General features: G+C 52.4%; 9 protein-coding genes and 1 non-coding gene across 13 annotated transcripts; 6 read left to right on the forward strand and 4 right to left on the reverse strand.

Moving 5' to 3' along the window:
- Positions 1-1,699: 1,699 nt before the first annotated feature.
- On the forward strand, positions 1,700-5,598 carry H257_18137 (hypothetical protein; the record flags this gene model as incomplete). Of its 3 annotated transcripts, none has more annotated exons than XM_009847147.1 (8): positions 1,700-2,349; positions 2,403-2,523; positions 2,571-2,762; positions 2,819-3,321; positions 3,366-3,808; positions 3,853-4,361; positions 4,414-4,710; positions 4,763-5,598. In XM_009847147.1, 8 exons carry the CDS (start codon positions 1,700-1,702, stop codon positions 5,543-5,545), a joined length of 3,498 nt encoding a protein of 1,165 aa, XP_009845449.1. In that variant the 3' UTR covers positions 5,546-5,598. The 3 variants fall into 3 exon arrangements, with proteins under 3 accessions (XP_009845449.1, XP_009845448.1, XP_009845450.1); XM_009847146.1 differs by having other exon boundaries at positions 3,868-4,361; XM_009847148.1 differs by having other exon boundaries at positions 4,414-5,598.
- A 27-nt stretch (positions 5,599-5,625) lies between these two features.
- Positions 5,626-14,281, forward strand: H257_18138 (hypothetical protein). Its single transcript, XM_009847149.1, has 5 exons — positions 5,626-10,900; positions 11,394-12,125; positions 12,202-12,474; positions 12,529-13,170; positions 13,714-14,281. The coding sequence occupies exons 1-5, from the start codon at positions 5,645-5,647 to the stop codon at positions 14,221-14,223; spliced, it is 7,413 nt and encodes a 2,470-aa protein (XP_009845451.1). The 5' UTR covers positions 5,626-5,644; the 3' UTR covers positions 14,224-14,281.
- Positions 14,282-14,916: 635 nt separating this feature from the next.
- H257_18139 (hypothetical protein) lies at positions 14,917-15,818 on the reverse strand. The gene is made up of 3 exons (XM_009847150.1): positions 15,773-15,818; positions 15,562-15,705; positions 14,917-15,518 (listed from the first exon to the last, which is right to left on the reverse strand). The coding sequence occupies exons 1-3, from the start codon at positions 15,795-15,797 to the stop codon at positions 14,971-14,973; spliced, it is 717 nt and encodes a 238-aa protein (XP_009845452.1). The 5' UTR covers positions 15,798-15,818; the 3' UTR covers positions 14,917-14,970.
- Positions 15,819-16,524: 706 nt separating this feature from the next.
- Positions 16,525-18,646, reverse strand: H257_18140 (hypothetical protein). Its single transcript, XM_009847151.1, has 4 exons — positions 18,317-18,646; positions 17,404-18,257; positions 17,261-17,350; positions 16,525-17,195 (listed from the first exon to the last, which is right to left on the reverse strand). The coding sequence occupies exons 1-4, from the start codon at positions 18,641-18,643 to the stop codon at positions 16,568-16,570; spliced, it is 1,899 nt and encodes a 632-aa protein (XP_009845453.1). The 5' UTR covers positions 18,644-18,646; the 3' UTR covers positions 16,525-16,567.
- A 151-nt stretch (positions 18,647-18,797) lies between these two features.
- On the forward strand, positions 18,798-19,290 carry H257_18141 (hypothetical protein). Its single transcript, XM_009847152.1, has 2 exons — positions 18,798-18,998; positions 19,052-19,290. The coding sequence occupies exons 1-2, from the start codon at positions 18,878-18,880 to the stop codon at positions 19,150-19,152; spliced, it is 222 nt and encodes a 73-aa protein (XP_009845454.1). The 5' UTR covers positions 18,798-18,877; the 3' UTR covers positions 19,153-19,290.
- Positions 19,291-19,323: 33 nt separating this feature from the next.
- H257_18142 (hypothetical protein) lies at positions 19,324-20,470 on the forward strand. The gene has a single exon (XM_009847153.1). It carries the CDS (start codon positions 19,342-19,344, stop codon positions 20,353-20,355), a length of 1,014 nt encoding a protein of 337 aa, XP_009845455.1. The 5' UTR covers positions 19,324-19,341; the 3' UTR covers positions 20,356-20,470.
- H257_18143 (hypothetical protein) lies at positions 20,467-21,302 on the reverse strand. The gene is made up of 3 exons (XM_009847154.1): positions 20,740-21,302; positions 20,623-20,692; positions 20,467-20,572 (listed from the first exon to the last, which is right to left on the reverse strand). Exons 1-3 carry the CDS (start codon positions 21,296-21,298, stop codon positions 20,536-20,538), a joined length of 666 nt encoding a protein of 221 aa, XP_009845456.1. The 5' UTR covers positions 21,299-21,302; the 3' UTR covers positions 20,467-20,535.
- A 53-nt stretch (positions 21,303-21,355) lies between these two features.
- On the forward strand, positions 21,356-23,313 carry H257_18144 (hypothetical protein). The gene is made up of 4 exons (XM_009847155.1): positions 21,356-22,156; positions 22,226-22,321; positions 22,372-22,428; positions 22,479-23,313. The coding sequence occupies exons 1-4, from the start codon at positions 21,380-21,382 to the stop codon at positions 23,244-23,246; spliced, it is 1,698 nt and encodes a 565-aa protein (XP_009845457.1). The 5' UTR covers positions 21,356-21,379; the 3' UTR covers positions 23,247-23,313.
- Positions 23,314-23,543: 230 nt separating this feature from the next.
- H257_18145 lies at positions 23,544-24,757 on the reverse strand (the record flags this gene model as incomplete). Of its 2 annotated transcripts, XM_009847156.1 has the most annotated exons (5): positions 23,544-23,984; positions 24,027-24,172; positions 24,216-24,325; positions 24,471-24,569; positions 24,625-24,757. In XM_009847156.1, the coding sequence occupies 5 exons, from the start codon at positions 24,755-24,757 to the stop codon at positions 23,621-23,623; spliced, it is 852 nt and encodes a 283-aa protein (XP_009845458.1). In that variant the 3' UTR covers positions 23,544-23,620. The 2 variants fall into 2 exon arrangements, with proteins under 2 accessions (XP_009845458.1, XP_009845459.1); XM_009847157.1 differs by having other exon boundaries at positions 23,544-24,172.
- Positions 24,758-24,833: 76 nt separating this feature from the next.
- H257_18146 lies at positions 24,834-24,915 on the forward strand. The gene has a single exon. It is a non-coding gene; the product is annotated as a tRNA-Leu (tRNA).
- Positions 24,916-25,965: the final 1,050 nt, after the last annotated feature.

The raw sequence follows: 25,965 nt of genomic DNA on the forward strand, positions 1-25,965 counted from the left end.
TGTCAATCGCTTTCGTGGCGCGCGCTTTCGCTTCTTCTTGGGCGGCAAAAGTAGCACCTGATTGCGAACAATTGTCGTTCGTTGGAGCCAAGATTCTTCAACGTCTTTCTTGGCAACTTCAGCAGGCTTGTAGAGCGAGAGACAGTACATCATATTGTCCAACGATGGAGGGCACAGTCCGGTGCAAACAAATCCGGCCGAAATAGCTGATGAACTTGTATCATTTGCCCAAACGTTACAGGCAATTTTGATTGCATGCAGCTTCTTGATGGTTGAGTCCACGTCGGTCCAAAAAAGATCCCAAATTTCTTGGCGTATCGCATGTTTGAACGGCCGGAAGACCGTAACGTCCAACGGTTGGAACAGATGCGTTGAGTTGGCTGGTAGAAATTGCAGCAAAATGTCAAATGATGTCGCAGCGTCGTAGATGTGCTCGGAGTAATGCGACGAACACCTGTCCAAAATGAGCAAAATGGGACGAGGCGTCGAAATCGGGATACTTGAGTTGAGCATGGACATCCACTTGCGACAAATGAATGAGTTGGTCCACCCTTTTTCGGACGTCGTGATTGCGGCACCAGAAATAGACAGGCTGTCACATTCCAGTGTAGACACAGTGTCACCCGGGAGTACGAACAACGGTGGAATCTTTGTCCCGTTGGCAGCAACACATGCGACAATCGTGACGTGGGCTGAGGCTGTCGCTTCTTGAACGTAAACATTCTTGGTCGTGCGTTGGACAACCAACTTCCTTGACATCTTGGACGGCGAAAAACTTGTCTCGTCCATGTTGAAGACCCGTGATGGATCCATGTCAACAAGTGACATGGAATGAGCAAGCTCATGAAAGAACTCCACCACGGCATCGTTGTCGACACCGTTTCGCGGTTTGCTCAGAGTTCGTGCTTTCGCAATCTTGAGATCTTGATTGCGTTCGAGGAATCTTCTGTACCAACCGCTCGTAAGCTTGGTGTCACGTGGTGTATCATCTACCACTTGAAGTATCTCGGTTGCCTTGTCGACGATCTGACGACAGCCAACGGGTACCCCTTCGTGTTCCATTGCGACAATCCAAGTAGCCAAGTCGTCTTCGAACTCTCCTTCGGCAAGACAGGCGGCCTGCCCATCGTCGTCGGCCGGTTGTCGCCCGTGATTGCCTTGGCGACATGGGTGCGCAGTGTACGTTGGGGTATACCATGTGCCTCGGCAGCGGTCAAAACACTGTGTGTCTTGTTGAGCACAGCTCGGACAGCCATGTCCATCGCCTCCTGCGTGTAGGACGTTCTTGGCGGCATTTCAAATTCAAATATGAAAACCTCTTTAAAATTGAATTTTTTCCCTCCATCACATTATACAGGTAAGACTTATGACAAGGATTTATTTTGTCCAATGAAACATCGTATTAATTTCAATTGGACGAAACACCTTGGCCGATCGATGGTCATTTGGCCGATCAATGGTCGATCACGTTACATATAATCTGTCCGAACTGGTCCTAGAAACTATGTATACCTTGATTGGCTAAAATGTTTTCGAAATACGACAAAACGCAAGTATAACTGGCTGTATCCCGGTTCGGCTGCCTGATACAATGCTCAAGTATAACCGCAAAGTGATCATATTCACCCATAAACAAATCCCTAAATAGCATGAGAATCCCTGCGGAAATCGCCACAATCTTTTGGCGAAAGGGCACAAAATGTCAATAAGCCTGCGAGACGGATGGGAAGAAGCTGTGGATCCATCAACGAACCGCGCCTTCTACTTCAACCGTGCAAGTAACGAAACATCGTGGGTGAGACCTGCAGCGAATGAAGATGCATTGTGGAAGGCCCGCGCTCGAGTGGTTCTGACCAAGGAGGCGGCGGTAGTGCTGATCCAGAAGATGTGGCGCGCCAGAACTTCTCGACAGTACATGCAATCGCTGATGCAGTCCCTTTACAAGCGAATTTACGATCCCAGTACTCAAGAGTACTTTTACTACAACGCCCAAACTGGCCAGTCGTCGTGGATGACACCAAGAGGCCTCAAAACCAAACCTCAAACGTCACCCAATGTTGGAGATGAAAGCGATATGCTGCCGCCGGGGTGGCAAGCCACCTTTGACAACGTCACGCAGCGAGTCTACTATGTGAACGAAAGCACTGGGGAGTCCTCCTGGACAATGCCGCTGATGCCATCCCACATGTCTGACGAATTGGACGAGTTCAGCCATACGTTCCAAGACCACGCGTCGGCCATCCTCATCCAAGCAGCATGGAGAGGGGTCTTGGCCAGGAATCACTTTCGTGGCATGTTGGAAGCTGTCGACGGCAGTCCCATCTTTATTCACAAAGAGACACAAAAGAGGCAAGCTTCTATCTTACATCGGTATTCAATCGTCTAATCAATGGACATGGTAGAACGCGAGCACTGCTACCATTCGACCCTCTCCATCGCCGAAGAGTGGATAGCTCTGGCGGCATCTCTAGCGAACGATCGCTGAACTTGAGCAAGCGGCGACTTCCGCGGTCCAAAGCACAAGTAACTCATCTTGGTTTTGATGAAACAAAGCCGAATTGATCTGGTAGATCATCGTGGATGCTGCGGAAGACTCGGAGTTGGACGACATTCCAGTGCTGGAGGTGAACTTGAGTCGCCTGAACGCCGTGGTGATTTCTGGGCGTGTGTGGAACTTGGAGCACCTCGAAACTCTCAACCTTAGCGGCAATCAACTGGGGCGTATTCCATCTGCCATCCAAGACCTCACGGCGCTCGTCCACGTATTTCTATATACCTCTTGTGTGGAATACTGGCTGCTGAATGAGGTTGGTTGTAGCTGGACGTGAGCCACAATCACCTGACTTCGCTGCCAGTGGGGTTGCAAACCACAGCGACGCTTCGGCACTTAGACGCCTCGCACAACTATATCCGGTCGTTCTCTCCAAAGCTATGGAAACTGCGCGGGCTAACGTCGCTGGACTTGAGCTACAACGTGATGACGGACTTGCCGTTCATCGAAGGCGACCTGCGCTTGCTCAAAGAAACCAGCGCGTGGCAAGTCAGCATTGGCCTGCTCACTGCCTTGACAGCACTAAATTTGTCCCACAACCAACTCACCAAGTGCCCCGCTCTTATTGACAACTGCACAGCGCTCGCAACGGTGGACTTGAGCTACAACAGCATGCCAGCGCTCGAAAGTGAATTCGGCAACCTCCGCGCCTTGGAAGTGTGCTTGCTCCAGCACAACGCCCTTTCGGAACTGCCGGACAGTTTGGGTCGGCTGTCGAGTCTCCGCACTCTCGACATCAGCTACAACCAACTGCAATGCCTTCCTCCAAGGCAAGTCATATAGTCCAGTGTACGTATGTTAACTATGGTTGTAGTATTGGAAGTTGCGCTGCATTAATACGCTTGGACGGGTCGTACAATCAACTGACAGAGATCCCGTCGGGAATCAAATCCCTCACGAGTTTGATTTCGTTCGACTTGAGCCACAACCCATCGCTGGAGTTTCCGAATGTCCTTCCCTTTCTCGAGCGGCTTGAGACGGTGGCCCTCGATCACTGCGGTTTGCCTGATGTCCCAACGAACGCATTTGCATACTCCGCCGACATGCCCCTGCACACTGTCCGTCTATCTTCGAACGGAATTACTCAAGTTCCTCTGGACGTGGAGCTACTTCGCAACTCCCTCAAGCTGCTGCATCTGGGACGCAATGCCATCTCAAGCATCCCCACTCGCTTGTACGAGTGCACGCAGCTGGTGGAGCTGCATCTATCGCACAACCTAGTGGTCACCTTGCCGCCTGGGCTAGCCAACTTGAACCGTAAACTAACTTGCTCTTTTTGTGCTTTCCTAATTGACTTGAAGGCTTGGAGGTTCTAGACGTCTCGTACAACCAACTAACCGTCGTGCCTGACGATCTCGTCCGGCTATACCACCTGCGAATCCTCAACTTGGCGTACAACAAGCTGCACCAACTCCCCGGCCGCCTTGGTTTTTTACAGCGTTTGGAACACTTGGACCTGTCCCATAATGCGCTGCGGTGGCTGCCTACCACGTGCCACCACCTCGTCCGCGTCAAGTTCGTCTCTGCCGCGTTCAACCAACTGGAGCGCCGTCCGCCTTTCTTTTACGACGGTTCTGTGTATGTGGACTGGAGCAACAACCCATTCAAAGCCAGCGAAGTGACCTCAAGACCTCTGCTAGACTTGGTCGCAAAGGCCAAACACGATTTAGCTCAGCGCAACTACACCACCGCTGCGGCGTTGTTTAGCAACTTGCTAGAGCAGATAGCCAGCTTTCCAGGAGTGCCGAAAGAAGTCGAGCCGATTCGAGCTCAAGCCACGTTTTATCGAGGCATATGCCGGTACCAGCAGGTAGGTACTCAGAATGCTGCATTAGGTAGTACCTAATGAGTTGAGTGTGTAGATTTGCCAAGCCTTGGCAGCCATAGAGTCGTTGAGTGATGAAAGTTCGCTTTTGGAGAAAACAATCCATGAACAACGCTTGGTGGAACCGTGGGGGGTGAAAATCCTCTCAAACGACCAAGTCTTTGTAGCCCAAACTCGATTGAATGAGTTGGTGCAGCAGAAAATTACGTGGCGCACGGCCGTGACAGAATGGCAAGTTGAAGCTACTGACGATTTGAACCAGTCGATCCGGTTCAAAGTCGAGGCGACCACTGCTGCGTTCACATTGGGCAGTCTGTTTGTCAAGACTTTCCAGGTGCTATTATTAATAACTCTATTTTCTTGTGATCTAATAATGGGTAAAGTAGCTGCCAGAGGCCATCGAAATGCTCACTAACGCGCTCACGTACTTTACTAACGGCCTCACGCCGGGCGCGGTGCCGATTCTGCTTCAAAGGGGGGACGCCTGGGAGCAGTTGGGGCAGCCGCAGCTGGCTAAAGACGACTACAAGGTCGTGCTGGGTGTGATCCCATTTCACGAAGCCGCGACCGAGAGATTGGCGGCACTGGAAACCCATCAAGCCAAGTACCATGTTGGCTTTGACACGGACAGCTACAAGCGCGCGTTCGCGATCGAGCCGAGTGGCATCTGCCGCCGCCGCAACGATCCCATGATATCGCTCGCCCTGCTGAACGAGATTGATTCACCTGCAGAGTTTGGAGAAGCATGTGATAGCTTGCGAGATGCGAGGCAGCGGGCCGTGTACTTGGAGATGATGAAGAAGAAGGAGGCCAAGGTTGCCCGTCAGGAGCGTGTCGCGCAAGTCAAGCAACGCATGCGCGAGATCCAAGAATGTCGAGCCATGGAGAAGGAAGAGGAAGATCAGCTCGAACGAGAAGCAGAGATCGAGTTTGCGAGGCGGCAAAAGGCGCTGGAGCTCCAGCGGGAGGAGAACGAGCGGCAGTGGATGCAATATGAAGAAGCGGCGCAGCGGTGGGTGGAGAGTGAGCGTGAGCGCATCCGTTTGGAAGAACTCGAAGCGCTAGAGGAAGCAAGGAGGAAGGAAGAGGCCAAGGCCGAGTACAAGAAGCGGCTGGCTCGACGAGGCGGCCTTCGCCAAGGTGGGCGGACACGCGGTGGCAAGCGGTAGCATGATTTCATCCCAAATCATCCGGATAATACAGTAATTACCGGATACTAAGCGTTTATGCGATCTGATTGGAGCATTACATCGCCCTCGACGACGACGATGGGGGAAGCGGCGGCGTTTGCGCGGTTCCTACCTGGGCTGCGGAACTCCAACGCCGTGATACGAACGAAGACGGCCAGGTCGCTATGCATCTACCTCGAGTCGGAGGCGCGGGACCTCCCCATGGCGGACTACACGACCGTCGTGTCCGCCATCAGTTCATGCATCACCGAGATGGTGCTGGGGGCGGACATCACGGACCGCACTGGAGGCATCGTGGCCATGGACCATCTCGTGGACCTGTTCATCGCAGACAACAACGACTCGAAGATCGTCGAGTTCGCACACGCCCTCGTCAAAGTGTTTGAGAAGACGAGCAGCAACGAATTGCCGACGTTGCGCGCGGCGGGCCGGGCTCTCGGGCACCTCGTCTCGTCTGGCGGGACGTCCCTCATCGAGTTTGTCGAGGAATATCACATGAAGCCGGCGTTGCAGTGGCTCGGCAACGAGAACTTCCAGGTCCGTCGGCAAGCCGCGGTCGTGATCATGCGGGAACTGGCCATCAACGCGCCGGCCATTCTGTTCCGGCACGTCGACACGTTCTTCGACGTGATCTGGAATGCATTTGGAGACTCGAAGCAGCAGACGCGGGAAAGTGCGGCGGACGCGCTCCAAGCGTGCTTCTCTCTGCTCCAGGCCCGGGACAGCAACCGCAAGACGCAGTGGTACACCCGCACCTACGACGAGTGGCGGCGGGGGCTGGAGCGGGGGTCTCCCGAGTCGATGCACGGCGCCTTTCTCATCCTGAACGAGCTGCTTCGAAACTCGGGGGACTTTATGTTTCCCAATTTTGACAGGGTGGGTCATCTCGTGCTCGGGTACCAGACGCACAAGTCGTCTGTGGTACGGCGCGCCGTGATCAACCTGCTGCCGCGCCTGGCCAAGTTCAACTCGTCGACGTTTCTCGAAAAGTTCTACCGCCCTAGCATGCAATACCTGCTGGAAGTGGCGAGCCAGACCAACCCCCCGGCTAGCACAAGGGGGGATGCGCTGCTGAGTATTGGCAAGCTGAGTCTGGCTATCGGCAGCCCCCTCAGCCGCGATGAAAAGACGCTGGAAAACATCACGCACTGCATCAAGCTGGGGCTAATAAGGAAGAAGGGCGAGAAGAAGGACGTGGAAACCCAGCGGGAAGCGCTCAGCTGTCTGCGCATGCTGGCAGAAGCCACGTCGCTGGGCCGGATCAACCTAGACTCGACCATCCAGTGTGTGCTCAAGTGCGACCTGGACAGAAGTATGATCGAAACCCTCGCGACGCTGCTCAAGAGGCTGCCGGCCGAGAAGCCGCGCATCCAGTCGGCCCTCTTTGAGCGGCTCATGGAGCTGCTCGAAGTGAACACATCCAAGAAGGATATGATGGCCATCTCGGCATCGCCGAGCCGGCACCGCAGCAAGACGTTCAATAACCTCACGGGCTCGGGAGGCAACAAGGTGCTCCATCTGCTCTCGAACGCCATCTCTGGCGGGTCCAAGCTCGAATACTCGTCGTCGATGCCGATTTTGCACTCGGAGTCGAGCCAAACCATCATTGCAATGCAAATTCTGGCGCTGGACACGCTCTCAACGTTTGATTTCCAGGGGAATCCGCATATCCCGATCCTCCAACGCGTGCATTCGCATGTAGTCAAGTACCTGGACCATGAGATCTCAAACGTCCGCAAAAGCGCCGCGATCACGTGCTGCAAGCTGGTGCTGCCTCAAGAAGCCCCCCCCGACGACTTGTTTGCAGTCGCGGCCGTGCTGGAGAAGCTGCTTACAGTTGGCATCGCCGACACGGAGGCCGAGATCCGGTCCAAGGTGCTGGCGTCCCTCGATGCGCGCTTCGACGGACTCCTCGGCCAGCCAGACAACCTCCGGGGGCTCTTCATCGCCTTGAACGATGAAGTACTAGACATTCGAGAGTCCGCCATGACCATCTTGGGCCGTCTGAGCTTGCATAACCCGTCGGCGGTCCTGCCGTCGCTCCGCCAGACACTGGTGCAGCTGCTAGCCGAACTCGAGTGCGCCAACGACATCCGGGTCAAAGAGGATGGCGCGGTGGTGCTCGGCCACTTTCTCAAAAGCGCCGGCAGCTTAACCAAGCCATATGTGTTCCCAATCCTCAAAGTACTCATGCAGAACCTCCGGGACGACGACCGGAGCCTGAATAAGGCAGTCGCGGGTACGCTCGGCGAGCTCGCGGTCGTGGGCCAGGATTTGCTCCTTCCCCACTTGCCCCAGTTGATTCCAGAACTAGTCGCAGAGATGAAAGAGATGAAGAGCAGCACGGCTAACGTGGCCAAGATGGTTGTGGTCGTGCGGACGCTGGGGCTACTTGTCGGCTCCACGGGGTACGTCACCCGACCGTACCATGAATATCCCGAGATTCTGGAGGGGTTGAGTGCGGCGCTACAGCGGTCGGGGGACGCTAACGCCAAGCTGCGCATCGAAGCTGGGCGGACGCTCGGGATTCTCGGCGCGCTCGATCCGTTCAGCTTTAAGCTATTTCAATTGGAAAGACAAGGTCGAAGTTTAGGGTCCGGCCAAGTAGCGACCAAACAGCTGGATCTGCAGCTCACGAAAGCGTTCAAGGGCCACGACTTATTGTTTGGGCCGACAGTCAAGCGGGAACCTAGCAAGAAGAAGACGACCGCGGCGGTGACGACGACGACTGAGTTGGCCGAGAAGTTTGTGATCCAGTGCATAGCCCCAGAAGAGCTGCTGCCGTCCCTCGTCGCCGGCGACCAGTACTTCCCCGCCGTGGCAATCAACGCCCTCATCCGAATCTTGAGCGAGCCGAGAAACTCGATCCACTACCAAGGCACGATCCTCGCCATCATGTACATCTGCTCTGGGCTTGGCAAAAAGGTGGAGCCGCAGCTGCACCGGATCGTACCGGCGTTCTTGGTGGCTTTGGATGCAGTGAACACCGACCTCAAAGTATTTGTACTGGACCAGTTGAGTGCGCTGGTGCGGCTCATGGAGGACAAGATCCAGCCGTATCTCGACCACGCTGCCGTGGCGTACCTACTCCGCCAATATGGGAAGAAACACTTGGCGAATGTACTCAATCTCGTGCAAGAGGTGGCGTCATGTCTGGGCGACGGCTTCCGCGTCTACTTGTCGGACGTAGTGCCCGAGCTCTTGGCGGTGATCCGGGCTGAGCGAGACAACGCCCATCAACGCCCTCACACTGGCTTGGTGCTCAAGACCATCGTAACGCTGGGAAGACTTCTGGATGGGTATTTGCACCTGATTCTGCCCGTGTTGGTCAAGCTTATCCAGTCCAACGCTGACGTCCAGCCACGCAAACAGGCGCTGGGGACGCTGGGCTCGCTCGTACGAAGGCTCAATGTGTCCATGTTTGCATCCAAGATCATCCATATGCTGGCGCGAATCATCAGCAGCAACGCCCAGAATGACTTGGTGTATTTGGCCATGGACTGCCTCGTCGCTATGATGTACACCCTCGGCGATGACTACGCGATCTTTGTGCCAGTGGTCAACCAAGTACTCAACCGATCGGCGCACTCTGGCGAAATGTTTGAGAGGTATGACCTGCTCGTGTCCAAATTGCTCAAGTACCAAGCGTTGCCAGCGACTTCGTGGGCAACAGACCCGTCCAAGCAAATGCAGCAGCAGCGGGAGATCACCGTGTTAGACGAGAACGAGTCGTCCACCAAAGCCTTGCCAATCAACCAATTGCACCTGGTGAAAGCTTGGGAAACGACCCAGAAGAGCACCAAGGATGACTGGCACGAGTGGATGCGCGCCGTGTCTGTGGAACTTCTGCGCGAATCGCCGTCGCCGGCCCTCCGCGCATGCAAAGAACTGGCGTCCGTCTACCAACCGCTGGCCAAGGAGCTCTTCTACGCATCCTTTTTCTCTGTATGGCCCCATCTGACGTCCCATACCCAGGAGAACCTGCTGCGGACGCTCGAGACAGTACTCCAGGCGGCCAACTTGCCCAGCGAAATCCTTCAAACGCTGCTCAATTTGGCAGAGTTCATGGAGCACTGCGACCAGACGGTGGACCGGTCGTCGCTGCCGCTGGACATCCGGCTCCTGGGCACGATGGCGGAGAAGTGCCACTCATTCGCCAAGGCATTGCATTACAAGGAGCAGGAATTTCATGCGACACCGTCCGCCGCAGGTATCGACGCGCTCATTAGCATCAACAACAAGCTCAACCAGTTCGAAGCCGCCGTGGGCATTGTCACATATGCCCAGATCCACCTCCCCAAGGTACCCGTGCAGGCATCTTGGCATGAAAAACTGCGACGGTGGGACGATGGACTTGCCGCGCACGAGCACGTCCTCGCGCGGGACCCGACCAATATTGAAGCCATGTTTGGCAAGATGCGATGCTTGTTTGCGATTGGCCAGTGGCAGGCGCTGCAGGGGCACATCGAAGCCACCTGGGCCAAGGTGTACCCCGTAGACGATGACATAGGCGCCAACCTGCTCGATGTCCCGCCAGCGTTCAAGAAGGAACTGTGCAGCAGCGCCGCCCGTGTCGCATGCACGCTGCAGCAGTGGGACCTCCTTCCCAAGTATATCAATTCCGACATGGACGAAACAGAGGCATTTCTGTTCAAGTCTCTCACGTGTATTCGTGCTCGGGAACTGGACGACGCCAAGCGGGCGATTGAAGACTGCCGAGCTGTGCTAGACCCGACCATCCAGACGTTTATCAGCGAAAGCTACGCAAGGGCGTACATGCCGTGCCTGGTGCAGCTTCAGAATCTAGCCGAACTGGAAGAAGTCATTAGCCATCTCGACGGCGGCGGCGATTTTGCGCGGCTCCAGCAGATCTGGACCACGCGCCTTCTCGGAGTCGACAGAGATATCAAAGTGTGGCAGCATTTGATGCTCGTGAGGTCCTTGGTTCTGAACCCGAAAGACGACGTCCATGTATGGCTCAAATATGCGCGGCTGTGTCGGCAGAACGGCCAGCTGCACCTGGCGTTCAATGCACTGGCTAACGTGGGGGCGGACGTACTGGCGCTGCAGCTGGCCGCGCACCCGAATGTGCCGCTGCTAACCAACTTGGAGCAGCACAATCCCCGCGTGGCATTTGCCTATCTCAAGCACTTGTGGGCTGACAACAAGGAAGAAATCGCGCTCAAGCAACTGCAATCGTTTATTCACGTGCTAGAGCAAGACCATACTAACGACTATGTGTCCCTGCGTGTGCAAGCGTACACTCAATTGGGCAAGTGGCAAATGACTCTGATGGAACCGAAATTGCACCACGAAATGCAGCGTTATGACCAGGTATGTATATATATATTGTTGATTTGATATACAAATTTGGGGTGCAATCGAATCGATCCACAATCGATCGGATTGGTTGAATTTCATTGAGAAGGTGGTTTTGATTGGATAATAATTTTGAGCTTCTCTGAGGTAGCCAATCAATTCGATTTAAATTCCAACGAGAAACCACAACACGAAGTTTCACTCGAAAGCACTATATATATATAATATTGATTTGATTCGACTTTCTAAACCATGTGCAATCTACTCGATCACGAATCGCTCCCATTGGTCCGTCTGAAATTCCCTTGTCGCTGATTGGATACATTCTTTTTTCGTTTGCCGTCGTGCTTTGTGCGGAATCACCAAAACGTGAAATATCCCGAGTGTTTTTGACATGCGTTTCATGATGACGAATCGCACAACTATCTAGCATTTTTTATAATATATATATATATGTCCAGTGCTTCGTTGTGTCATATATATATTTATGGACGCACATGGTACATAGGTATTAGAGTGCTTGAAAACTGCGACGGTGCTCGACCCAACCAACTACAAGGCATGGCATGAGTGGGCTCTAATGAACTTCCGCGCCGCCGAAGCCTCGAAAGATGACAGCTACGTCACCAACGCCCTCGACGGCTTCTTCAACTCGATCACATTTGGCCATTCCCGGTACGACGTGACCAAGGATGTGCTGCGGTTGCTCACGCTCTGGTTCAACTATGGCGGGCGGCTCGTCGAAGTGCACGACGCAGTGAGCGACGGGCTAGCCAAAGTGTCTATCGATACATGGCTCGAGTTCATTCCGCAGCTCATTGCGCGGCTACATTCGTCCCAGACCAACCATTTACTCAACCATCTGCTCACGCGTATCGGGCACCACCACCCCCAAGCGCTGATTTACCCGATTACAGTCGCGTCCACGGCCGTCGGCGCCAAGCGCAAGGTCGCCGCCGAGGGGATTCTGGCCGCCGTCAAGCGCCATTCACCGCAACTCGTACAAGAAGCAGAGCTGGTTTCCCGCGAACTGATCCGAGTGGCTATCTTGTGGAATGAACTGTGGCACGGCGCGTTAGAAGAAGCTTCCCGCCTCTACTTTGCCGTACATGATGTCCAAGCGATGCTGAATGAACTGGCGCCGCTGCATGCCCAGCTGGATAACCTCGGGGTTGGGGACGACGTGCCCACACTTCGAGAGATTGCATTTCACCAAGCTTTTGCCCGGGATTTGCAGCAAGTACGGATATGAATGGCCATACATAGATACGGAATCTATGACTTTGTTGACGGGGTTATGATTTATATATATATAGGCCAAAGCGTGGACCGATCTGTACCAACTGACCAACCAAACCGACGATTTGAACCAGGCGTGGGATATCTATTACAATGTATTCAACCGGATCAAGAAGCAGATTGCGAATCTGAGCACTTTGGAGCTGGCTAACGTCGGCCCCAAGCTGCTCTCGGTGTCGTCGCTGAGCTTGGCTGTGCCGGGGACATACAAGGCGGGGGTGCCCATCATCCGCATCCAGTCATTCGGGCCGCAATTGACTGTATTGACGTCCAAGCAGCGTCCGCGAAAGGTACATAGGTCCCCAATACGTGTCATATATATATATATATTTATATATTTGTAGGTGGTTGTGAACGGCAGCAACGGCAAAGCGTACACGTTTCTGCTCAAGGGGCACGAAGATCTGCGCCAGGATGAGCGCGTGATGCAACTGTTTGGTCTGATCAACACTCTGTTGGCCAACGACAGCGATACCCGCAAGCGGAACTTGGCCATCGAGCGGTTCTCGGTCCTTCCGCTGAGCCACACATCCGGCTTGATTGGGTGGGTTGAGAACACGGATACGCTGCACCAACTCATCCGGGACTACCGCGAAAGCCGCAAAATTCCGCTCAATATTGAGTACCGGCTCATGGTGCAGATGGCGCCCGACTATGAAAAGCTGCCCATAGCTCAAAAGCTAGAAGCGTACGAGAATGCACTGAACGAGACGACGGGTCAGGACCTGTACAAGGTTCTGTGGCTCAAGTCGTTCAACGCAGAGATGTGGCTCGATCGCCGGCGGAATTTTACCAGGAGTTTGGCCGTCATGAGCATGGCGGGGTATATTCTAGGGCTGGGGGACCGCCACCCCGGTAACTTGATGCTGGACCGGATCTCGGGTAAAATGGTGCACATTGACTTTGGAGATTGCTTTGATGTGGCCATCGAGCGGGAAAAGTACCCTGAGACAGTCCCGTTCCGTCTCACGCGCATGTTGACCCAGGTAATAGGATATTTCGAAAAATTATATATTTATATATATGTTTAAACGAGATCTTCTAAACATATATAAATTATTTTTAAAAAATGAGTTTGTATCAGTAATATTTGGACTTTTGTGCATTCTTTGCTTTTGCTTGTCAAGATCGTCCAGTATTACACTAATTTCAGTCATACACGAATGCGAGGTTGAATCGGTGTTCACGAGGGGATAATTTGATTGGCTACTTGATTCGTGTGGTGGGTTTGGATTGGTGGATCGTTCGACATTGTGTGCCGATTTTTTATTCTTGTGCTCGTTCGATTCGATTAAAATGTTTTTATAAACCTTATATAGACTTGTTTTTTAAATTATTTATAAGAGCACCACTCGCCCACTCCAATTATTACATCGACTTGACATATATATATATATATATATATATATATATATATATATATAAATATTTCGCTACACCCAAGCGATTTGAGTCGTAAACTGGAGAATATATATGGACTAGTATAATACAAGAAACATCGCCTTTAATACATGTATGGCGATGGGTAGGCGATGGAAGTGAGTGGGCTGGAAGGGACATTCCGCCACACTTGCGAAGCCAGCATGCGCGTACTGCGGGAGAACCGAGACAGCCTTATGGCCATATTGGAAGCCTTCGTGCACGACCCTCTCATCACGTGGCGGCTGCTGGCGCCGCACGCCGCGCCATCGCATGCGTACGCGGAAGAGGACAAGGCGGACAAGGAGGACGAGGTCAAGGGGCGGCGGTCGTCCGTCGACAGCCTCCTCATCATGGACGATCTGACCTTCGAAGAGGACGAGTTCGACCTGAACGCCGCCGCGCTCAAGGAAGACGACGACGGCGGGATGCAGCCGGAACAGCTCAATGCTAAAGCGGTCAAGGTGATCGAATGCGTCAAGAAGAAGCTGAGAGGACGCGACTTTGACCAGGACAATAAGCCCCTCAGCGTCCCCGCGCAAGTCGACCGCCTCATCCAGCAGGCCACGGCGCACGAAAATCTGTGTCAGTTGTACTATGGGTGGTGTCCATTTTGGTAAAGATATAGAGTGGGAATCATACTACTATATATTAATAGTAGCCCATATTATTACTTCACCTTTTTGCAGTCAAGTTGGACGAATGCCCGGTATATTTGGCCGTGTGTCCGATATATTTGGCGGTTTGCCCGATTTAATTGGCCGTGTGCCCAAGCAATTGCCCATGTGCCCGATGAATTGTGTCGTGTGCCCGATGAAAATGGAAATCACGCAATAAAAAGTCAATTCAACATAGAAATAGTCGTCAAACGACGCATGCAGCATCGTTGTTGTGCATACCAACGCCCATGTTGCCCATGGCCTCCGCGCGTCCATCGAGGGTGCATACCTTGAGGTAAATCGAAAAATGAGCTCTGCACAGATTCAATTGGAGGGAGTTGAAGTATGGACAAAACGTTGAAGTACAGGCAGGGGCAACAGTATACAACGATGCTGCATGTGTCGTTTGACGACTATTTCTATGTTGAATTGACTTTTTATTGCGTGATTTCCATTTTCATCGGGCACACGACACAATTCATCGGGCACATGGGCAATTGCTTGGGCACACGGCCAATTAAATCGGGCAAACCGCCAAATATATCGGACACACGGCCAAATATACCGGGCATTCGTCCAACTTGACTGCAAAAAGGTGTAGTAGTAGTCACAAACGGTGGGGCGAAGGTGGTCCATCAGAATACTGCCGTATTTGTTTTGTCCAACTGGATATGACAATGTATAATACATTCGTTGTCAGATTGTGGTTTATGCCTTTTGCTTCTTGGCGGCGGGCTCATCGTCGTCAGCCGCCTTGTTCACATCCACTTCACCTTTCGCCTTCTTGTCATCCCCGCCCTTCTTCGTGATACCTTCCGCCTTCTTGGCGTCCGGCTTGGCAGCCTCGTCTGCCGTCTGCTTGCGCTTCTTGTCCTTGGGCTTGTCGGCTGCTGGTTTGGCTTCGGCCACGTACTCGCCGCAGTCGACGATCACCACGTCCTTGGTAGGCTTGTCGTTGCGGCCCTTGGGGACGGCCGCCATGGCGCGCACCACTTGCATGCCCGAGACCACTTCGCCGAACACGACGTGCTTGTTGTTGAGGTGCTTGGTGGCCGCGAGCGTGATGAAGAACTGGCTGCCGTTCGTGTGACGGCCGGCGTTGGCCATGCTCAGCAGACCCGCCTTGGAGTGCTTGTGGATGAAGTTCTCATCCTTGAACTTGGCGCCGTAAATGGACTCGCCGCCCGTGCCGTTGCGGTTGGAGAAGTCTCCGCCTTGGCACATGAACCCGTCGATGATGCGGTGGAAGATGGAGCCTGCATCATCCGTTAAACTTAAGCATAGAAACGAAGAGCGTACCCTTGTACGTCAACGGCTTGCGGGTAGACTTGCCAACGCCCTTCTCGCCCGTGCACAACGCACGGAAGTTCTCGCTGGTCTTGGGCGTGTCCCCGTACAGACGAAAGACGATGCGGCCGCTCTTCTTGCCGCCGATTTCAATGTCTAAGGCCATTCCACAGGCGGGTTAATGGAGACAGATGGACGCATCATAGGCCCTTTACGGACGTACCGAAGAATACTTGTTGGTCCGGCATGGTGTGAAAGTGAATTTGAAGTTGAAATGATTGACTGGATCAAAGCCACATCCGGATAATCTACCACTACGAAAACTCTGAAAAAATATGCAAAAATAGTACTTCAAATCCCGAAACCCCAAGTTAGCTGCTAGTAACAGTTAACAACCCCGATAGAAAGTACGATAGTTAACTTTAGGCTCAGCGTTATTGTCCTTGTACCCAAAATTTGGACTTGACAATGCTAAATCGCCAAAAATCTATCGATCGATTCATTGTACTGAATTTTGTATGTGAAAAGGTGTGGTGATTGGTAGCACACTAATCGAAGTCACACACTAATTTGACGTTGATGATGGTTTCCTGCAATCTGATTGGCTAAATAACATTTGGTTTTGTCGATTCATTCTCCAAGTCGCTCCAGCTTAGAATATCAATCAAAGGTTCTTAAAATCTCAACGTGCATTAAAAACTGATAGAATAATAATTGTGCATTTCACCCAAATTTGGACACTTGACAGTCATTTCGCCAAATAGCTTTCGAATCTATTCGATCCTATTTAATCTTGTACACACTATACCATACAACGATTCGTATATATGTAGTTTTGCCCAATGCGGAGGGGTCAAACGTTTGGATTGGCAGAAATTCGACATGACGTGAATTGATTGGCTCATGCGGTTCTTGAATCGATTCTCCTCAGCTTTCGATATATGCCCGTCTAAAACTTGCAAGTTTTTCACCCCACTTGTAACGTTATTGCAGTTCCACATGTTGCAGTAAAACCCTGTTAATTGTCATCGTCGTATTCTAACGTAAACTCGGGGGCAGGGGCCGTGTCTTCCGCTGGCTCGTCGTCCACGTCTAGCTTGCGCTGCGGCGGGTCGTCATGTCGTTTGGCTTGATCTTGATGGGACGAGGTCGTGGGGGCCGACGGCTTCTTGTCCTCCCAGCGAGACCGGCGCTGACGGGGCGGTTGGTTCGGCTCGGTGGGAGTGTGATGCGCCATGGGAGTGTGATGCGGCGGCGCCATGGGAGTGCAAGTGGACGGAATAGTATTATTAATAGGATTCATCATGGGCATTCCAGCCATCATCATCATGTGCATAGGATGCGGTGGATGATGTCCTTGGAGAAATGGACTCGGCGATGGCTGGCGGAGAAACTGCGGCGGCAGGCTCTTGTTAAGAAACCCGTCCGTGGAGCCACCTCCAATGGTCCCGAGCTCCCGCTCTCCGTGTGCAAAATTACATCGGTCGCCAAATCGGCAATTGGGAAACGTATTACACAATCGGGTTTTCAGTTGCGGAGGTTTTCCGAGGAATGGAGGCGGCATGGTCGACTGGGGCGACGGCAAAATGGACGCCATGGGTGGCGGGGGGCCGTGATTGGACGGAACGTCTCCGTCGTGCGCAAAGCTAATATATGGACAAAATATTATGTGCCATATTTAGAAATATATTTTTATAAATATATACTGTACCGGCATTGGTTGCCCCGACTGCACCGACCCATTTGAAAGTCGCGACAAGGGCCTCGGCGTTTGTTGGGCGATCGACTGCGGGACCGCGACCTACCGATAAATAGTGTGAGAGAACGACCATTGTTGACGGGAAAATTCCCCACCGTGCCCGCTTCAACGTCTCTTGTCCAGGGGGATTTCTCCCCAGCAGGGAACCGTCACTGCGAGGGGGAGGATACCCAAACTCTTGGTGCTTTGGTGGTAGCGCATTAAACGGACCAGACGGCGGCTGGTCAAAGCGAGCAAACGAAGGGTTGGGCGGCGCATCGAAGCGGGTATTCGACGGAGGCTGATCAAAGCGACGGGAATTTACCCCCTGAGGTTGATCAAAACGGGAATTTGCCTGATTTTGATCAAAACGGGAAGAACTCTGCTGCGGAGGCTGATCAAATCGAGAAGATCCCTGTTGGGGAGGTTGATCAAATCGGGAATTTGCCTGCTGGGTAGGCTGATCGAACCGGGAAGTTCCCTGCTGAGGAGGTTGATCGAATCGGGAATTAGGAGGTGGGGGCTGGTTGAAGCGAGAAGTTGAAGGTTGGTCAAAACGTGATGAAGGCGTCGGCATGTCGTCCGGGTATCGATTGGGTGCAGCTTCGAAGCGAGACGAGGACTGGGAGGAGGCGCTGGATGGGTCTGCATATCGAGGTTTGGGTTGCGAGGGCGATGGACGCTGTTGGTACGCTGATGCGGACATGATGTCGTACTGATGGCGAGGTGGCGACTCTTTACGGGGGGGTTGATCTCTGTCTGTGGCAGGAGGGGCATCTTGTTGGTGCTGCTGCTTCAGTTTCTGTAAGCTGTCCAGCAACGACGAGATCTTTTCCTTGCTCGGTGGCGGTCGGTCGCCAGAGTCCAAGGGGCCGTCGCCGAGAAAGTCCGCTCCCCCGGCCTCTTCGATCTCCTGTGCAGTGTACACCCCTCGCTTCTTCCATTCAACAACGACCTTCTTCACGTTGCTCTACACCACCCATCGTAAGTCCATCGAAGGGGGCACGTCCTTTCTGACAGTCGACGTACCTTGTGATCGTCGGGGACTTTTCGGCAAGCAGACAACGTGTGATGCATGTGCAGCCCAAACCTCTTGGCAAAGTGATCTTTGTCGTCTCCGAATTTTGTCTGCGACGCTCGGATGAGCGCATCAATCAGGTACATGTACGCCAACCGATGCTCCACGTCGGCCTTCCACATGACGTTCTCCACGGCATGCACCACGCGCTTGTACTCCTTGGACCACTTCATGCACGCCACGGTAGCTCCCTTGATGCGGTTGGCAGACACACCCTTGGCCGTGGCCAAGGACGACAGCGCGCCCTTGAGCTCTTCTTCACCCTTCCACGAAGACATCAGTCGCAAACTCCACTCATTCAGCACCCCACTGTTCGGAAAACGAGAAATTTATCCGGATGCCTTCGTTGCCGAACTAACAAACGAAGGTGGATTTCAACCTCCTTTTGTGAACCCCGAACCCCCGAAACGCCCAATACTGCAGTATAACCGCCGAGCCAGCTTTTCTATTTTGAGCATGCACAGTATCAACCCTCCATTTCGGCGCACTTTGCATTTGGAGGACTAGACATCATGGGCGATGACGGGATGACTGCGTCGGAACTGCGAAGCCGCTACAGCCGTGGAGGCTCCGTCCGGGACTGCGACCTCAGCGCGGCCCAGCTGCGCTCGCGCTACGCCATCGAAAAGAACAGTAAGTTGTATGTGAATGGTTGTGGTATATGTCTAACGAGGCGATTCCCGTAGCATTCAAAGACCATCCGACCGATAACACGGCGCTGATTGCTGGAGCCGTGGTTGCGCTGCTGCTGATTGCTGGCGCGGCGTTCTACTTTACTCAGGGTTGACGCACAATACTGTATCCTAATTTCAACTGCCTTGCATCTTGTTCTTGGATATAGAATGTCCGAGGGACTTTATTAAATTCCACGGGTTGGGTCGCACAAACAACCGGATATCATTATCCGGTTTCCCCGTCACCAAGTAATTGCAGTGGCAGAGGATGTTTTCCATTATCCCTCTGGACGTGTGACACGATGTCGAGTCCGAAGAGTTCGAGTACGACCATGGCGGTGCTGTCGTGCGTGGCGTACAGCACCGTGTCCAACGCGATGGTGCTCGTGAACCGGTACCTTGTGGGGCAGAAGTACTTCAACTACCAGGAGAAGTCGTTTGTGATCCTCGCGCAGATGATCCTCGGTGTGGTGCTGCTGGAGCTGGCCAAGCTGCAAGGGGTGATCAAGTACGAGAACTTCAGTCTTGACACGGCCAAACGCTGGGCTCCCGTCACGTTCTTCTTCGTGGCCATGCTGTACACGGGCACGTTGGCGACGGCCGGCCTCCCCATCCACATCGTCACCGTGTTCAAGAACGTCGCCATCATCCTCACAGTCATTGGGGAATGGCGATTCTTCGGCGAAGGCGTGGGTCCCATTGTCCTCGTATCTCTCGGGATCATGCTCCTCGGCGCCGTCCTCACCTCATACAGCGAAGTGGACGGCAAAGCCACGCAGAGCACCCTCAGCGGGTACTTTTGGATGTGCATGAACTGCATGTTCACTGCGTCATACGTGCTCTACATGCGCTACGCCACGTCCAAATCGTCGTTAAAGCTGTCCAGGTTCGGCATGGCGTTCTACAACAACCTGGTGGCGCTGCCGCTGCTGTTTCCCCCCATGCTCGTCAACGGCGATGCCATCACCATGTGGTCCAACCCATTGACATACGATGCGTCCTTTCTCGTCCTTCTGGTCGTGAGCGGCGTCGTCGGCATCGCGCTCAACTTGTCCTCGTTCTGGTGCGTCAGCTCGACCTCGGCCACAACGTACGCCACCGTGGGGGGTCTGAACAAGGTACCCACGACCTTCATCGGGGTACTGCTCCTCGGCGAAGAACTCACCGCCAAGACCGCCATCTTCGTGAGCTTTGGGGTCATCGGCGGCATGTTGTACGGCTACGGCAAGTTCAAGGACGCGGAAGCCAGTAAACTCGCCAAGGCCCGCAAAGACGAAGCCATCGAAAAGCAAAAAATGCTAGACAACTCGGTCTGAATGGCTGGGAGAAATAAATACTAAAGTAGCACCTGTACTCGTGATAGTAGTTATTAGTATATTATATATATACTAGTACTAGTATATATTAATACTATTAAAAGCAACACAGCAAACAAATCCTGGAGTAATATTAATACTTGGTAGAATGTATAGATATATATATATATATGTGTGGTGTTAGTGGCGGAATGTTGCGTGACTGCCGAGAAGCATGCTAGAAGCGACGTCAAGGGGTGTGAATGGAGTTAGTTGGGCGAGAAGTACCTTGGCATGGAGTTGGAAGTGAGGTCGAGGAACGCTTCTTCGAGGGCCGATTGGGTTAATGAAGAATCGTCTACGTCATGGGATAAGAACATAGTGTGGACATTTGATGACACGAACCCAGGGGAAGGGCGTCGTCGTCGTCGTGGGTCAAGGCGGAGTTCAAGTCTCGACTGAGCTCTTCGATCTCGATCGCATGCAGGTCTTCTGAGTCGTCCAACGAGATGTTATCGTTGCTGCTGCTTACGTCTTCCCAAATGAATGGACTATTGCGGTGCTCACTGCGCAGTGCAAACGGCGGGGGGGACAGCATTGGACTCGACGACCGATGCGACGAAGAGAGCAGTTCGTCCAAACGAGGCGAATGCACCACACGAACCTCTTCTTCCGAGGGGACATGTGGAGTCTTTAGCTCCGCGTAACGGCGGACGCAGTCCATGGGGCTGCAGTCCAGCTCCAGCGATAGTGCTTTCCAATTCACCCCGAGTGGAAATCGAGTAGCATACACTGCTCGCTCCAGGTCTTGGTCCACTTCTTCGGTGGATGCCTCCAGGCTCGCGCGGATGGAGGAGGACACATACGCAGCTAAGTGCTCATCCTTCTCTGGTGTCCATACAGTCACCGCCCACGACGATGGCGTCGCACTTGTCAAGGTCGACCATCGCGGTGACAGCATCATTTTGTGCTAGCATTTTCGGATAAAATGAAAATTCCGGATAATACGATCTTGAAGGGACAAGTTGCAAGCAGCATCGAAACGATGTCCGAGTATTGGAGCGACGACGATGACTGTGTGTCTTGGCGAAGCCTGTGTTTGTCCGAGTACAGACCAAGGGAGTATGCAGATGACATGGAATCGGTGATTAGCCTGCAGGACCTGGCTTCAGATGCACATAGCCCCCACAATCCAATGCCTGCGACCAACCACCTCGACCTCACATCCGATACGAACTCGACTAGGGAGGCTTCTTACCTTCCAGTGGAGTTAGAGTTGCAGTCATCGTCGTCGTGGGTCTTTCCGGTAACCCTTCCCCCACAGCGCCGAGCCGTGCCCGAACCACTCACCTCTATGCCAACAACGACATCTTCGCCGCCACCGCACCCGACCATCCGAGCTGTTTTGCGAGTTCCCATGGACTCCGTGATGACCCCGCAGCACGCCGTGTTACATCGTCAGCCCCTCTCAACGTTTCCACCGGATGCCCATCGTATTCCTTCGATATCGTTGCTGGATATGTTCAAGGAAGACATACCTCCAGCCAAAGCCGTCGACCCTATTGGGCCAGTTGAGACTGTCAGAACTGTCACAACTGCACCCAATGACACCCCTGCCATGTTCCTTGCATTGCAGTCGAAGATCCAGGAGCTAGAAAGTCGTGAGATGGAGCATCAGTCCAAGTGCTCAACGCTGGAGATGAAACTCAAGGCAATGACTGTTCGGCTGCATGACATGTCCAGTAACCACGCGGTGGAGCTTCGGTCAGTGGAGGACGACCAGTCCAGACTCAAAGCCCAGCTTCACACGACACTCGCACAGGTAGGTAGGTAGGTAGTTATATACAGTATGGTGTACACCACTGAAAAAGATGACGATATGTATTGGTAGGTGGCCACGCTGGAGCAAACTCAATATACACTGCGCAATCAGGTGCAGGAAGCTCAGAATGCACTCACAGAGCAACTCCAAGTAAAAGCAGCCCAGGTAGGTACAAAAATACTCGTAACTCATACAAAACCATCACGATGGGGTAGGTGCGAGCTCTACGCGATGAAGACATTGACCAGAAGAAGATCATTTCTATCTTGGAGGTATACAAGTGCTCAATATAGAATAAGGTCGTGACTTCGCGTGCGATTAGGCCAAAGTGGACAACTTGGTTGCAAAGTTGGCACAAAAAGAGCGAGCAAGTCAAGTTGACGGGGACGCCTTGACTGCCAAATCCCACGAACTTCGGACTCTGCATGAACAATTCCACGATCTTTCCGTCGCGCACGATACTCTCAAGGACAAACTCAGGCAAAATGCACTGGAAATGGAACGGATGCGCAAAGATTACGCCAAAGTGCAATTTGAACTCGGTCGTCGGAGCACCAACAGCAGCAGCAGCCCTCTGGAAGTGCGACCTCCAGTGCCTCCGTCACCCCCCCCTGCACTGCTGCCCACTGCGCTTTCCCCTGAAAAGACTTCAAGAAGTACCGGACTGCCAGTGGACATGCAGCTTGCAGGAAAAGAACGACCCAAATCGCTGGCAGATTTGGGGTTTGGCCAGTTGACCAGTCGCAAGGCAGATGAGCTGAACAGCTCTACGAACGTGCGCAACTTGCTCAGCTACGACCGGCCTTCCGTAACTAGTACCAGCGCCGACTTGTTTCCGAATCGAGTCCAATTCAACGCGCCATTTGCTACGGAGAAGCAGTCGTTCCAGGACGACGTCGTGGCCAGACGGGAGCTGGAGGGGCAGCTGCTGCACTGGCATATCCAGAGGGAAACTCTGCACGCAGAGTACTCCAAGCTCGACCAAATGGGTTTCCGAACCATGCACTCAAGAAGGCGCAAGGCCGAGATTGAGTCCAGTTTGCATACCGTTGACAAGACCATCAACCAACTCAAGCTTCGGCTGCGGTAGCTAGTAGATGAAGTCACAACTATTAATAGCTACACTAACTCCACAACTACCAAGCTCAAAGATCAATACTAATCATAGCTCGATACACTAACGTTAGACGAAGGGGGCTCCGTAGTCGTTTTGCAGTGTGAGATGTCCTATCTAGTGCAAATATATGCAAACCATATGGTCAGAATACATGTACATACCCTGTATCGCAGACCACTAGAGTTGACGACTCTACACGATACAAGCGGGGTTTAGGGGTTACAGCTAAGTAAACTCTGTCGCATTAAGTCCAAGCGTGGGCGGCCCAAGTGTCTTGACAAGCGGTATTGTCATTTAGTATACATTTTGGGCAAAAAAACTAACTAAACAATCGTCCAAACTACTAATTAACGGCGTTGATGGATGTACACGGTGGCGGGGCCCCAGCTCATCTTGCGGCGCTCCTTGTCGATGATGTCAAAGGGAGTGTCGGGCGGCAACGGCTTGGTGAATGTGATCAAGTAGCTTCCAGACCGCATGTTCGCCGCCTTGTCCGCCATCTCGGCGATGAGCGTCGAGTCGAAGCATGTGGAGTTGGCAAAGCAAACGTCGGCGTGGGCCCAGTCCAGGTCGAGCAGCGAGCTGTGGAAGAAGGATGCGTCCAGGGGCGAGCGGGTCGTGCTGATCACGGACCGGACGAACTCGTTGTAGTTGGAGCAGACGTCGGCGGCGGCGTCGTGGAGGCCGCGCAGGATCTCGATGCCCGTGCACCTGGAATCATGTTTATGGACATAAGATGGACATGCACAGTACCGAGAAAAGTCAAAGTTGAGTCGTGCGATGAACACTGCTCGACCGGTGCCGCTGCCCAGATCGACAAAGGTCCAACCCGGCTGAATGGGAATCTTCCTCAAAGTCGAAAGGAACGCCAGGTAGTCCACTTCCCCATAGATAAGCGACTGGGACTCATGAGAACACATGATAAGCGTGAGAAGTGGACACCTTTTGGTTGAGCATGTCGTTCTCCTCGCGCTCTTGACGGGAGATCGCCTTGCCGTGCTCCAAGCCGCAGTCCAAGTACAACGAATCGAACAGCTTAAGCGTTTCCACGTCTACAGGATCATGTCAAGTACAACGAATCGAACAGCTAAGCGTTTCCACGTCTACAGGATCATGTCAAGTACAACGAATCGAACAGCTTAAGCGTTTCCACGTCTACAAGATCATGGATGACGAGGAAGGACACAAGGAACGAACCGATCAGTCGATGAAGAAACTTGAGCCAATGCTCGTCCGAACTCGTCAATAGACTATCCACGAGCTTAGGGCCTCGCACATCCTTTTGAAAGACAATCTCTACGATACATTCGTGCTGCTGGTTACGAACAACGATTGTCTGGAGGGTACTTACCCTTGAGCAAGGCCTTCCCAATGCCAGTGATGACGCCATGTCGATGCAAGTGCCCTGCAATGTGGAAAATCTGTGCCGACAACGACCCTGCCGACGATGCCACCCGCAACCGCAAATCCTTGAGGTTCGCCATTCCAAAGTGCCCCGAGTAGGTACAATTAATATATTTAGGGCTTAAATAAATATATATAACTTATCAAGGAAGATAAGTCCGTTTGCCCGAGTGGTCTAAGGGGTCACGTTCAGGTCGTGATGTATTCGTACGCGTGGGTTCAAATCCCACAGCGGACAATTAATTTTCCTTTTTAAAATGGAAAAGTTGGTGTCAAGTTGCAAACTTCGTTAGGGCCAGTTCCAAGTACTCCAGTAGATATTTTTACTGTTAGCAAAATTAATAATTGGATCCAAGTACAGTTTCCTACTGTACTTGGATCCAGTTTTAGTAGATATTTTTACTGTTAGCAAAATTAAAAATTGGATCCATGTACAGTTTCCTACTTTTTTACCTCTTTTTGTGCGATTTTTTACGCAACTCACTATACCAAAAATAGAAAAAGAGGTCCTTGACTCTTTTTCTAAATCGTTGAAAAAAAAGGTAAATCGATTTTGATTGGCTCATGCTATTTCTGAAAACTATTGTGCTTTTCACCTGTTTTGGCTAATCCAGGTCTAAAACCATGCTTTAATAAAAACTCATCCTATATTTACGGCACTCCCCGTGATTTTACGGATGCAAGATGAAGTATTTTTACCGTTCGCGTTGAATTATAACTGCTTTGATTGGCTAAGAATTGGTGGAGGTGCACGGTTTTATCTTATTCAACTTGTTTTACAATGATCAGCATCGACATGCGTTGGAGATGTGTTGTGCTTGTCCAAGTTTATGGCATTGAAGTTGACGCCGTTCGCCTCACACTTGGACTCTTACGACGTAGCGTAACAAGATTCAACACGATGGGAACGCGACGTTCAATCGATCGCGCTCCATATTGGTCACGTCCACTTTGCGAGTGAGATGGTCCAGTAAATAACGACCTGTCTATATTTAGCTCATGTGCCAGACTCTCGATTTGCGTTGTTTAACGTGTGGTTTTAATTTTGTCATCCATTGATTAGTGCGATAAAACAATGGGCAAATTGGGTGAAAAGCACAATACTAGGAACTCCCCTATAAGGGCTAGTTCCAAGTAGATACTTTTAGCAAATGAAATAGTGGTTTCAAGTACAGTTTCCTACTTTTTTACTACTCTGGTCCGGAATAATCCTGACTTTTACTTTCAATTGGAGCTATGCACAATCTGATTGGCTTTTCGAATTGAGGAAACCAAGGGCTTTGATTGG

This window comes from Aphanomyces astaci, assembly GCF_000520075.1.
Source record: "Aphanomyces astaci strain APO3 unplaced genomic scaffold supercont1.139, whole genome shotgun sequence".
NCBI classification, from domain to species: domain Eukaryota; phylum Oomycota; class Saprolegniomycetes; order Saprolegniales; family Verrucalvaceae; genus Aphanomyces; species Aphanomyces astaci.

What these genes read in the sequence shown, in the direction of transcription:
- H257_18138 (XM_009847149.1), top strand. Translation starts at nt 5,645, where the DNA reads ATGGGGGAAGCGGCGGCGTTTGCGCGGTTCCTACCTGGGCTGCGGAAC. An exon ending in TTGCCCGGGATTTGCAGCAA is followed by an intron (nt 12,126 to 12,201) that starts GTACGGATATGA and finishes ATATATATATAG; the next exon opens with GCCAAAGCGTGGACCGATCT. An exon ending in TCACGCGCATGTTGACCCAG is followed by an intron (nt 13,171 to 13,713) that starts GTAATAGGATAT and finishes GGCGATGGGTAG; the next exon opens with GCGATGGAAGTGAGTGGGCT.
- H257_18139 (XM_009847150.1), bottom strand. Translation starts at nt 15,797, where the DNA reads ATGCCGGACCAACAAGTATTCTTCG. An exon ending in GGACCAACAAGTATTCTTCG is followed by an intron (nt 15,706 to 15,772) that starts GTACGTCCGTAA and finishes GAATGGCCTTAG; the next exon opens with ACATTGAAATCGGCGGCAAG. An exon ending in CAAGCCGTTGACGTACAAGG is followed by an intron (nt 15,519 to 15,561) that starts GTACGCTCTTCG and finishes CGGATGATGCAG; the next exon opens with GCTCCATCTTCCACCGCATC.
- H257_18140 (XM_009847151.1), bottom strand. Translation starts at nt 18,643, where the DNA reads ATGTCTTCGTGGAAGGGTGAAGAAGAGCTCAAGGGCGCGCTGTCGTCC. An exon ending in AAGTCCCCGACGATCACAAG is followed by an intron (nt 18,258 to 18,316) that starts GTACGTCGACTG and finishes TGGGTGGTGTAG; the next exon opens with AGCAACGTGAAGAAGGTCGT. An exon ending in GAGACGTTGAAGCGGGCACG is followed by an intron (nt 17,351 to 17,403) that starts GTGGGGAATTTT and finishes ATTTATCGGTAG; the next exon opens with GTCGCGGTCCCGCAGTCGAT.
- H257_18141 (XM_009847152.1), top strand. Translation starts at nt 18,878, where the DNA reads ATGGGCGATGACGGGATGACTGCGTCGGAACTGCGAAGCCGCTACAGC. An exon ending in CTACGCCATCGAAAAGAACA is followed by an intron (nt 18,999 to 19,051) that starts GTAAGTTGTATG and finishes CGATTCCCGTAG; the next exon opens with CATTCAAAGACCATCCGACC.
- H257_18142 (XM_009847153.1), top strand. Translation starts at nt 19,342, where the DNA reads ATGTCGAGTCCGAAGAGTTCGAGTACGACCATGGCGGTGCTGTCGTGC.
- H257_18143 (XM_009847154.1), bottom strand. Translation starts at nt 21,298, where the DNA reads ATGATGCTGTCACCGCGATGGTCGACCTTGACAAGTGCGACGCCATCG. An exon ending in CGACGACGCCCTTCCCCTGG is followed by an intron (nt 20,693 to 20,739) that starts GTTCGTGTCATC and finishes CCCATGACGTAG; the next exon opens with ACGATTCTTCATTAACCCAA. An exon ending in ACTTCCAACTCCATGCCAAG is followed by an intron (nt 20,573 to 20,622) that starts GTACTTCTCGCC and finishes CGTCGCTTCTAG; the next exon opens with CATGCTTCTCGGCAGTCACG.
- H257_18144 (XM_009847155.1), top strand. Translation starts at nt 21,380, where the DNA reads ATGTCCGAGTATTGGAGCGACGACGATGACTGTGTGTCTTGGCGAAGC. An exon ending in TTCACACGACACTCGCACAG is followed by an intron (nt 22,157 to 22,225) that starts GTAGGTAGGTAG and finishes ATGTATTGGTAG; the next exon opens with GTGGCCACGCTGGAGCAAAC. An exon ending in TCCAAGTAAAAGCAGCCCAG is followed by an intron (nt 22,322 to 22,371) that starts GTAGGTACAAAA and finishes ACGATGGGGTAG; the next exon opens with GTGCGAGCTCTACGCGATGA.